The following is a 12,316-nucleotide window of genomic DNA, read 5'->3' as shown; positions in this document are numbered from 1 at the left end:
CCTGTTTCTTCTAATGAGGTGACTCTTGGCAGGACCCCAGGTAGCTTCAGGATGGGAGGTGGTCACCAGAAAAGCCAAGGCTTGATTAGAAGCTTGGAACTTTCAACCCCACTCTCTGTCCTCTTGGAAAAAGAGAGGAGTTGGAGATCAAGTTAATCGCCAATGGCCAATGATTTGATCAATCAGGTCTATGTAATGAAACCTCCATAAAAACCACTAAATGGACAGGGTTCAGAAAGTTTCTCAGTTGAACATCCATGTGCCAGGAGGCGGCGCACCCCAACTCTATGGGGACAGAGACCCCTATACCTGAGACTCTTTTTTTTTTTTCTGAGACTCTTAACATGACCTCTGTACCTCTCCATCTGGCTGTTCATTTGTGTCCTTTATATAAACTAGTACGTTTAATCCAATAAGGAAAGTACCTTCCAGAGTCATACTAACAAACCGTCAGATCTGAGGAGGGGGGATGTGAGAATCCCCAAATTTGCTGTCAAGTCAGACAGCAGTGCAAGTAAGCTGGGGACCCAATACTTGCTACTGGTGTCTGAAGTGAGACCATCTCAGGTGACTCAGCCCTCAAACCTACGGTGATAGACACTAACTCCACATATGAGCATCAGAATTGAACTGGATGGTGTCAGAGAACTGGAGAGGCAGATGGCATCTGGGAAGGAAAAACCTCTCAGATAACCTTCACATTTTATAGAAATTGGGCACCCCCATAAATAACTGAGGCTCTGAATAGCCTTGAAATACTGTATGAATCACACCAAGATTGAACGGTGCTGTATCTGCTTCAGCAAATGATTATTCACACTGCAGGTATTGCTTGTAAACTCTTCATTTTCTGATTTTCTGATTTTATCCCATTCCAGGAACAAGTGCAAAAAAGTCTTCTGTGTTAGTTCTGCAGGAATGCTGTAACAAGTCACCACAAGCTAAATGCCTTAAGACAACAGAGATACGTGCTCTCAGAGTTCTGGAGGCCAGAAGTACAAAATCAAGGTGTCAGGAGGTCCTGACACCCTGCAGAGGCTGTGGGAAGAACACGGTTCAGGCCTCTTAGCATCTGGGGACAGTGGGTCCTCCTTGGCACTCTGCAGCTGGTGGCCAGACAGTCAGTGCCTTCTCTGTTCTACCCCTGTCCTCACATCACCTCCTCTCTGTATCTGTCTTCTCCTTGTCTGCCTCTTCCAAAGACGCTTCATCATCTAGGATTTAGAGCCTATCCAGATAATCTAAGATGGTGTCTTCATCTCAAAATCCTTAATTATACTGGCAAAGACTCTTTTTCCGAACAAGACAATATTCACACATTTCAAATTAGGATGAGAACGTATCTTTTTTAGAGGTCACCATTCAACCCAATATACTTCTCATCCCTGTGCTCCTCCACCTCTCCAAAAGCAGAAATTCCCTTTTGAAAAGAAATACATAGCAAAATTAATATTGAGGAAAAATTAAATTTAATATGACATGCCACATATTCTGCAAACACAGACAAAATTTTACTCTTAGTGCATGATAAAGCCAGCTGCAATATACATCAGTTCAGTGATATTAAGCAGATATTTGTAACATCTTGGTTCCTATAGACAGATGTTTCTTGGCAATCTAATAAGTCTTATAAGTTTAAAAGATTGCCCTGTACTGCCCAGTACATTTTCAATATGGTTCAGAGTCACCTATTTATTTTTATGAGTTTCCTTACACATGCCAAATTTTAACAAAAAGAAAATATTTATCTCTTTTAAAAGAAAGGTCACATACATATGTACATTTGAAAAAACCTCTATTAATGCCTTTTTCATCCCTGTTCTCTATGTACTTCATAGCACTAATGTAATATACTGGAACTGTTCACAAACAACTGAATCGCTAAATTACATAGTAAATCGTATCTCTTTGTTCAGACTGAGTAGTGATAACTTAACACATACACCAGAAAATAAAATGATGCACATGAAGAATTTCTAAAAGGCACTAAAGATTGTACAAATCACTCTTCTTTTAATCAGAAATATAAATGATTATGGCTCTTATGGGAAATAATAAAAATACACAGGAACATTTTACTTTTTAATTGTTTTATGAAAGAAAAACGTCTCTCTGAGAATTGTATAAACATAACCGTAGAAAAAAAAACAAAGCTCCCTTTAATTTTGACAGCTTGCTATGTCTCCTCTGACCCACAATAGTTCTAAAACTATGTCATCGGCTCAATTTGGCCAAAAGAAGTAGAACAACAGCTCTTTAGTTCATCTACAGCAACGTCTATTTTTCAATAAGCCAATAAGAGACACAGAATCGTAAGTCATTTCTTCAATAGTGGAGAAAAAAATTCAGATCAGTGTATCTTAAAAATGTAAATTTTTTAAAGTATAGTTGACTTACAATATTACATTAATTTCAGGTACAACATAAGATTCAACATTTTTATAGATTATGCACCAAAGTTATTAAAACATTATTGACTATTTTCTCTGTGCTGACTTACGTCCATAAGACTTACTTATTGTATAATTGGTAGCTTATACCTCTTATTAATGGGGCTTTCCCTGTGGCTCAGCGATAAAGAATCTGCCTGCAATGCAAAAGCCGTAGGAGACACGGGTGTGATCCCTGGGTCAGGAAGATCCCCCGGAGGAGAACATGGCAAACCACTCCAGTATTCTTGCCTGAAGAATTCCATGGACAGAGGAGCCTGGCAGGCTATATAGTCTATAGGGTCCCAAAGAGTTGGACATGACTGAAGCAACTTGGCATACACACACCTCTTAATACCTTCACCTATTTCATACATAAGCCCCCCTCACTACCTGGCAACCACTAGTTTGCTCTCTGTACCTGTGAGTCTGTTTTTGTTTCGTTATAGTGATTTGTTTGTGTCATTTTTTAGATTCCACATATAAGTGAAAACACACAGTATTTGTCTTTTTCTGTCTGACTTATTTCACTTAGTTTAATATCCTCTAGGTCCAACTCATGTTGTCGCAAACAAAATTATGTTAATGAACATGGGTGTTCTTAAGAGAAAATCTCTTTGCTTACAGGTTGTCCTTGCTGAATACTACGCTTTCAGTAGATAAAAATTAATAAACACAGCTATATAAGTACAGACATAAGGCAACGCATTGACATTTAGCTGCTATAATTTCTATTGAGCTGTAAGTGGCTCATGGCAGAATTGAATAACTCTCTTGGGTCACCTTCACGAACCAGCCACATGGTTGCAACATCGATCCTGGGGGGCTGGAACAAGTGAACCTCCTAATCCTTTCGCGCTAGGGATAACTGTCTGTGCAGAGGTGTTTCCACACATCTTGTCATTCACATCACATCAAGTGTGGTCCATTCAAGAGGATAATGGGTCACCTGCATCCTCCTAACTTCCCTTTAGAGGGAGTAGCAGCTCCTTCCAGTCTCCCGCTGCTGCGCTAAGTCTCTTCAGTTGTGTCTGACTCTGCAACCCCATGGACTGGAGCCTACCAGGCTCCTCTGTCCATGGGCTTCTCCAGGCAAGAATACTGGAATGGGTTGCCATGCCCTGTTATAGGGGATCTTCCCAATCCAGGAATCGAACCAGGTCTCCCGCATTGCAGGCAGATTCTTTCCCACTAGCGCCACCTGTCTCCTTGGCTTTAACAGTTTGCGTTCATTTTCATTTCTCCCTCCCCTTACCTCCCTCAGGCTTCCCTGGTGGCTCAAATGGTAAAGCATCTGCCCGCAATGCGGGAGACCTGGGTTTGATCCCTGGGTTGGGAAGATCCCCTGGAGAAGGAAATGGCAACCCACTCCAGTACTCCTGCCTGGAAAATCCCCATGGGTGGAGGAGCCTAACAGACTACAGCCCAAAGGGTCACAGAGTCGGACACGACTGAGCAACTTCACTTCCACTTCCTACCTCCCTCTCATGTAGCCGGTCCTCAGACTAACTGCCTTGATGTCAATGCCTCCACCATTCACCAACAGCCCTCTCACTTCACGGACTCCTGACGACAGCCTTAAATTACATCACTCTACTGCTGGTTCCTTCCTTCTATACCAGGTATGACAGTCTTTCCCTGTGTTAATAATAGCACATGGAGTACTTAGACAATAAGGCACTGCTCTAAGCACTTTATATATACTAACTCATTTAATCTTGAGTAGGTTCTATAACTACTCTCCCCTTCTACAGCTGAGCAAACTAAGATACAGACAGTTTCAGCAAGTTGTCCAGGTTATGCAGCTGATAAATGATGAAAGCAGGATTTGAACTGGAGTTTTTTGGCTCCAGAGCCTCCTCTCAGTTCTGAGGCCTTCTTGCCTCTCTGTCCTCCCCAACTCCCATCCTGACGGTTCTTACTACCAATGCTCTGCAACCAACGTGAACTACTGACCCAGTCAGGACAGACTTCTCACTGCCCTGAAATGCACCGAGCCTGTTTCTGTCCCTATGGTTTCGTACTGCTCTAAAAGTGCCCTCCCTTCCATTCTCTGCTTATCCAAATCCTACCTATTCTTCAAAGTCAAATCAAGTCCCACCTCTTCCAAGCAGGCTTCCCTGGTGGCTTAAGGTTTTATTTCATTCCTCTAGTGCTATATCCAGAGAAGGCAATGGCACCCCACTCCAGTGCTCTTGCCTGGGAAACCCCATGGAGGGAAGAGCCTGGTGGGCTGCAGTCCATGGGGTCACTAAGAGTCGGACACGACTGAGCAACTTCACTTTCACTTTTCACTTTCATGCACTGGAGAAGGAAATGGCACCCCACTCCAGTATTCTTGCCTGGAGAATCCCAGGGACAGAGGAGCCTGGTGGGCTGCTGCCTATGGGGTCGCACAGAGTCGGACACGACTGACATGACTTAGCAGTAGCAGCAGTGTTATATCAGTCACAGAGTGCCTACATAAGTTAGGACTTAATTTTATATCTTTTTTGTTTCCCCAATATATTTATCTATTCAACAAAAAAAATTTTAAGACCCAAAAATTTCCACTGGAAGACTGAATATTGGTCTTGAGGCCGAGTGTCCAGCTGTGAACAAGATGTATGAGACTCTCATTAAGCTTACCTTTGGGGAAGGGGAACAAAAATGACAATAAATAAATAAAATATCAGCTCTCCAGGAAAGAGTATTTCAAATAGATAACAAGAATGAGTGGAGCATGTGTAAAGAATAGAAAGACAGATTGGTGGGGGGGCCTAAGTAAGCTGGGGGAAAGTAGCAATAAGATATTAATAACTTCTTTGATGATATCAGCAAAATTTTATATTATTACCACTACACAGGCTGGACTAATGCTGAGCACAGTGGCTGAATTTCAGAACTGCCAAACCATTCCGGTTTGGTATGTATGGATGTATGGATGTGAGAGTTGGACTATAAAGAAAGCTGAGCACCGAAGAATTGATGCTTTTGAACTACGGTGTTGGAGAAGACTCTTGAGAGTCCCTAGGACTACAAGGAGATCAAACCAGTCAATCCTAAAGGAAATCAGTCCTGAATATTCATTGGAAGGACTGATGCTGAAGCTGAAGCTCCAATACTTGATGTGAAGAACTGATTCACTGGAAAAGACCCTGATGCTGGGAAAGACTGAAGGTAGGAAGAGAAAAGGACGACAGAGGATTAGATGGTTGGATGGTATCACCAACTCAATGGACGTAAGTTTGAAACTCCAGGAGTTGGTGATGGACAGGGAAGCCTGGCGTGCTGCAGTTTATGGGGTCACAAAGAGTCAGACATGACTGAGTGACTGAACTGAGCTGACTGAAACCATCTACAGATGTAGATGAAGGCTGGACTACATAGCTACAGCAACGGAAGAGAATGTGATTATGTATCTAAGAGAATAAGGTGATAACTAACCTAAGTAACTGGACCCAAAAGAATTATAATAACTCCCTGGGTACAATGATAAAGTAGAATAAAATTCTTCTTCCCCGCCTCCTTAGACTATTAGTATATAAATAACAGAAGAACCACTATAGAAAGAGTCTAGTAATAAACTAAGCTATGGTCAGATAGCTGCCACTTACACATCTCTGGTAGAAAAAGCAACTCACCAATTCAATCAACTATCAGGAACAGAATACTTCTGAAATGACTCTGCTGCTACAAATATTTTTCACAGCCTGCAAAATCGTCTACACTGAAATAGGCTCTTGTACACATTTGGAACCATCCAAACTTTGAAGGGATTTTTCTGGTTCACATAAAGTAGGATTTCCTGGTTTACATTACAGACTCAGGCAACAATCTACATGTATGACTATACACAGGAAATGACTGACCTGCTATGGTTCATCAGCTCAAATGCAGGGGGTGTTCATGCCTAATTAACGAATATATTCAAGGAAAGACAAGGGACTGGAGAATCTGGTTGCTGACCGAGAGAGTGGTGGAGATGGAGAGCAAAGAAAAACACAGAGAAAGCAACAGTTCTCTGCCCTGTAGCAAATGCAACCCTTTCAAAATGGACTCTTTATCTATAAGATAGATACTATATAATATCACTGTAGAATCTAAAATATGACACAAATGAACGTATCTACGAAACAGAAACAGACTCACAGACATAGAGAACAGACTTGTGGTTGCTAAGAGGGAGAGGGGATGAGGGAGAGATGGACTGCAAGTCTGGGGTTAGCAGATGCAAACTATTATACATAGGATGGAAAAAGAACAAGATTTGACTATATAGCACAGGGAACTATATTCAATATCCTAAGATAAACCATAATGGAAAAGAATATTTTAAAAACTATATATAACAATCTCTTTGCTATACAGCAGAAATTAACACTACACTGTAAATCAACAATACTTCAATTTTTAACAGATGAGCTCTTAAACCCAGATGTTCCTCTAAAGTTTAGAGTCTTGACTCTACACTATGCAGGGAAAATGTACTGAATTGTCACTGAATGGAAAATACAAGTCCTGTATAGTTCTAGGTTGGGAAAAATCAATTTCCTACATGGAGGCAGTGATGGTCCTAAAACATCAGAATGGGGACCGCGCTCGTATAATCAAAGTGGTTCTCATGACCCCTTCTACCCTGAGAGCATGGATACTTTGACTCCTCCCTGAAGACTTCTCTGAATAAACTATCATTTATTCCACATCTCTTGGGTGTTTGGATGCTCAGTGTATATTTGACTACACTTTGCTTTGCAGATGTTCTCAAATGGTGAATCTTCCTACCTCAACAACCAGTCTCTCAAGAGGGGGAAAGCTTGATTTCATTCTACCATCATCCCTTGCTGGCTGCCCTTACCCTTGCCCTAAAATTTCCTAACAGAGTACGAAACTTTGCACACAGAGGTGGACCGTGTACTAGCTTACACTTAGAAATCTACTGTAAAGGAAATCTAACCTAAATTATCTAGGGCCTGTATGAGCTGATTCCTTCTGGCTGTTTGATCACTGTACCGCATTTCAGTTTCTCCATGTATTGGACATACAGAATCAAATTTACTCAAGTACACTACTAAATATCAATTTGTCACATAAACCAATTTCAACAGACGAAAGCCAAGAAAAGCTGTTGTCCAGCTAGCCCAGGGAAAAAAAACAATTATCTGGTTTTACCTGAATTACTTAGGGAGTAAGACAGGGCTTACAATGGCGATTTCAGGTTGAGGGTCCTTATTATAAAGTGCTTATGTATCCTCTGAAAGCAGATTTGCTGTGTTCTTACAGAAAAATATTCAGGGAACACCATTTCACCTTCAACATGGTATTACTCCACTTCTATATAGTAATTACAGTAGAGTGCTATTCTGTTGCTGAAAAAAGTAAAGTGAAATGCCCACAGTGGCAGCCAGCACAGTGCCAATGTCAAGCTTGAGCCTCACTCTCCACATTTAAGTTCAGCACCTGCCCACCATCTTTCTCTTTTTTTTTTGCTGAAAAGCTTAAAAATGACTATTGAAGTGTAAGACTCCTGGGACATTTCAGAAGTTTTGCACTGTAATTACTGGAGGGTGGAGACAACACCAATTTAATGCATTTCATTTTACTTGGGTTCAGTGACATGCATTTGCAGCTTGGGCAATAGCGTATTTAATGCTGATGCCAAAGTTCACAATTGAAAGAAACCTTTGCACTGTGGTTTAGTTCTCTTACCCTTCCATCTCTCCTCTTGATGCATTTCCTTTCTGAACCTAAGGTACTACCACCAGCTGACAGAAAATTTTGAAATAACAATGACCAAAGCCCGAGGCTAGGCACCCGGACTCACCAGCAGAGAAATGTTTCGGTGATGACTTCTCAGAGACAAGGGCAGAGTCATCAAAGAGGTGATACAATAACTCCCAACTCATAATGTTTTCTTCTCCTTCGTGTTTTACAGTCTGCCCTCGCTATTTTCCTCTTCTCTGAACATACAGTAATTTTTAGCAAAGAGTGAGCTTGAGGAGAGAACAGCACGCTCTTACAGGAGCTGTCCTTCGTGAACAAAAGTGAGGCTACTCATCAAGAAGACGTGCACTCGGAGTGGTTTTTTCAATATAACTGTATCTCCCTTTACATAAAAAGGAATGTGCTCATTGGGGGAATAAATGCCAACCAAGTATCTGTAAAGAGAATCATGTTTTTTCTATTTCTTACATCACCATTGCAGAGCTCACTTATCTTTGTCCTGATTTAGCAATGGAAAACCTCCCTCTATCTCCAAACCTGACAAGCAGTTCATTAATAAACAAAAATATAAATGAAGTAAGCTGGTGGTGGTGGTGGTTTAGTCACTAAGTCGCGTCCGACTCTTGTGACCCCATGGACTGTAGCCTGCCACGCTCCTCTGTCCATGGGATTTTCCAGGCAAGAATACTGGAGTGGGTTGTCATTTCCTTCTCCAGAGGATCTTCCCAACCCAGGGATCGAACCTGGATCTCCTGCACTGCAAGTAGAATCTTTACCTACTGAGCTACCAGGGAAACCGTCCTTGTTAGAATAGTGGTAGGTATCCCTGCCTCTCACGCTGGAGACTAGGGTTCGATTCCCTGACAGGGAGGCAACACGCCCTGAAGTAAGCTAGCTCTACTTTAAAGCAAATGGGTTACAAATCCTTCCTATAATTTCTTTTCTTTCTTTTTATGATAACATGGAAAACGTACCAAACCAAAGGTAATGGTTTTTAACCTTTTTAAAAGTAAGGTGCACATGCAGTGGAAGGCATAGGGCCACAGTGCCTGTTAGGTTGAGAGATATACATCTGACCCTTGAACAACATGGGGGTTAGGGGCGCCAACCCTCCACAGAGTGGAAAATCTGAGTATAATTCATGGTCAGCCCTCCATATCCACAGTCCCACACCCCTGGATTCAAACGACTGAAGAGCATGTAGTACTACAGCATTTACTATTGAAAAAAAGCCACGTATAAGCGGACCTACACACTTCAACCTCAGTTGTTAAAGAATAAACTGTAATCCCTGGTGCAGGATGTGGTCTTGACATGGTTCCAGGTTTCCACACAGAGCTCTCTGGCCACTCTCAAGTGAGACTCCTGTCCTCATGCTAAGGCACTAACTAAGCTAACTACCTTTGATGCTCTTACAAGAATTGAAAGGGTTTGTTCTCTAGGAGCTCTCTGCCTGTCACAAGATTGGGAATTCAACATGGTAAAGATGACCTGTAAGAGATAAACTTTTCAATGAATCATTACCTGGCTTCATTCACAGCTTTGGGACTAGAATCCCACATATTTTAGTGCCTTCTCCTAAAATATTCCGTATGTGTGGTCACTGACAGCCAGAGAGGAATAACAAACTTCGCCAATTAAATGAGCAGATTCCCACATCTAATCCCATAGGTGAACAGCAAAATAAACTTTAAAATAAATAAACTGGAAAGGCTTGAATTTTAAACTACATCTTCCAGGAGGTCTGGATCAAGGGAACTGACAGGCCCAAGGTCACAAAGTCATTGACTGGGCATTCACTCCCGCCTTGGAAACACTGCAGCATCAGAGCGCTGTTCCCATTTGCTGGTTGGGATGGGATGCGGCATCTGATTGATCTCAATTGGAGGAGATATGAGTTCTTTACCCAAAAGACACCAAAATATGTCAACAGATACTGTATTACTCAAAACAGACCCAGACTCTTAAATCAGTAGACACTAGCTGAGTCAGAGAACGGTTGCGTTTTGGAATAAGTCACTTGATACAACGCCTGGCTGACTGGAGGGAATCTAGACGACTTCCCCGGCCAACCAACACAATGAAGAAGTGTAAAAAGAAGTTTCAATTTTTTTTTTTAATGAAAAATATATGAACAGATCACTGCTAATATTAAAGCTCTGTCACACATATTCTAAAGCATCCTCGATACTGCAGCTTCTCAGAGTAATCTTAACAGCCCAGCCGGTCTTAAACATCAAGACAGACTCAGATGAATTTTTAGTGCCCAGTTTGCAGTTCTCAATCCATCAGCATCTTCCCTATCCCTAAAGAAAGTCCTGAATCTTTCTGCTGCACTTTTCCAGATGCAGACTCTGGGTTGCGAGGGGCTGGGGCCCAAGGCCTGCGGAAGCGAATGCGAGAAAGAAGAGAGCAGACGCTGGCCACGACTAGGAAACCTCTCCTAGGAGAGTGCCGGGTCTACCCGCTGCCGGGGAGCCCCGCCACCAGGGCTCCCCGCGCTCCCTCCGCAGGATCGCCCTGCAGGTTCTCCTCATCCAGGCGTGACCGCCCCCGCACAGGGAGGAGAAATGCCTTGTTTTCAGTCTGTCCTAAACTGGACGGTCGGCTCCTGTCCCGAAATCGGGGACAGGGAGGGGGGTGCTGCACGCCCTCCATGCCCCGGGTCCCCGCACCCTTCCTTCTCGCCGCCTCTCTCCGGGCCTCTCCCGCAGAGGCGGTCAGCCCTGCAGAGCTCCCCACCGCCCCGGAGTCGCGGTCCCCGCGCCCCCAGCCGCCCGCCGCGCTCACCTTGGCCCGCGCCCGCGCTGGCGGCGGTGGAGTTCCCGCAGCCCATCGTGCCGCCGGCCGGGGAAGCCACGCTCGGGAGCTGGCAGCCGCAGAACCTGGGGGCGGAGACGAAGGCGGAGGGCGGCGCGCCCCGAGCCGGAGGCCGGCGGGGTACTTACGGGTCCGAGGGGCTCGCGGGGACCACCCTCTCTAGCTACCCAGGAGAGCAAACCTGGGCGTTGCAGGCCTGGGCCGGCTGGGGCGGAAACTGCCGGGCAACCCTTGCCCCCGCCCCGCCCGGCTCTGGGACCCCGCAAGACCCACCCGTCACCTCGGCAACCGCGGCGCCGGCCAATCCTCAGCCTCCTGAGGGCTCCCCGGCCGGACATTGGTCGTCGTTAAGAGGGGGCGGGAGTTTAAAGTGGGTTTGGGGTGAGGGCGGGGCTGAGGGGTGTGGCTGGCGCGGGCTGGAGGGTGAGGCAGAGCAGTGGAGGATGCCCACCTGGCGGCCCTTCACATCCTCTTTGCCTTTTCTTCTCTTTCCCCACTTCCCCTCCTTACTTCAGGATGTGTTTTAGGGGTGGGGGTGGGGCGGGAGACGGGAGGGGGTCGGTGGAGGAAGTGGCGGGGAACACCTGTTTTGAGCAAATGGGCGCTCAAATATATTACATTTCTATAAACGGAAATCCATTTCTGCTTTAACAGAAAGCCAGTACAACTCTGCTCCCCCATCCACATCGGCCAGTAACAGGAACATAAAGTCTTCCCTATGTTGGTCATATTAACCTACTAGACTTTAAAATAAATATCTGCTGCAATTTTGAAAACCTGGATCCAGAACCTTGATGCAAGAGATAAACGGGCCTCAGGCTAAGCAGCTGACATCTGTCCCCTGTGGGCAGATACTCCAAGATGAAGATAATGACAGGAGCCCAGTCCTGCTTGGATAGAAGATAAAGAGACTATATACGTATTTCTCATTCTTGAGATCAAGGAGATCCCCCAAACTGCACGTACACAGAAAGGTTCCTCAGAGGTCAGAGAAGGGAGGAGTTGCTGGACTATAATATACTCCTTCAACTTCCCAGAAACTCTTGCACTGGAATCCATCTTGGCCAAAAGATGCTTGCATACAAGACGGGCTGCTGCTGCTGCTAAGTCGCTTCAGTCATGTCCAACTCTGTGCGACCCCATAGAGGGCAGCCCACCAGGCTCCCCCGTCCCTGGGATTCTCCAGGCAAGAACACTGGAGTGGGTTACCATTGCCTTCTCCCACAAGACGGGCAGGTCCCTAAATTATAACAAATATGCATTCAGAACCAGGCAAAGCGAGATGATTGACCAGAGGAAACTCAGAAGAACTGCCCCAAATAAGTGACTGAAGCTGCCTCAAAGGCTCCCATGGTAGCTCATGC

General features: G+C 44.5%; 1 protein-coding gene across 3 annotated transcripts in view; it reads right to left on the bottom strand.

Moving 5' to 3' along the window:
• The window catches only part of C4H12orf75 (chromosome 4 C12orf75 homolog), a 51,537-nt gene extending 40,331 nt beyond the window's left edge, over nucleotides 1-11,206 (bottom strand). For all 3 annotated transcript variants that reach the window (XM_081595679.1, XM_081595678.1, XM_081595677.1), the window contains exon 1: nucleotides 10,923-11,206. In XM_081595679.1, the coding sequence (XP_081451805.1) occupies nucleotides 10,923-10,968 (46 nt within the window). In that variant the 5' untranslated portion in view covers nucleotides 10,969-11,206. The remainder of the gene's footprint in view (nucleotides 1-10,922) is intronic.
• Between the last annotated feature and the right edge of the window lie 1,110 nt (nucleotides 11,207-12,316).

The sequence above is a fragment of the Giraffa tippelskirchi genome, chromosome 4 (assembly GCF_054371585.1).
Source record: "Giraffa tippelskirchi isolate mGirTip1 chromosome 4, T2T-mGirTip1v1.2.pri, whole genome shotgun sequence".
Lineage (NCBI taxonomy): Eukaryota > Metazoa > Chordata > Mammalia > Artiodactyla > Giraffidae > Giraffa > Giraffa tippelskirchi.
Note: the sequence above shows the minus strand (reverse complement) of the source record. Positions and strands in the feature narration are given on the sequence as shown.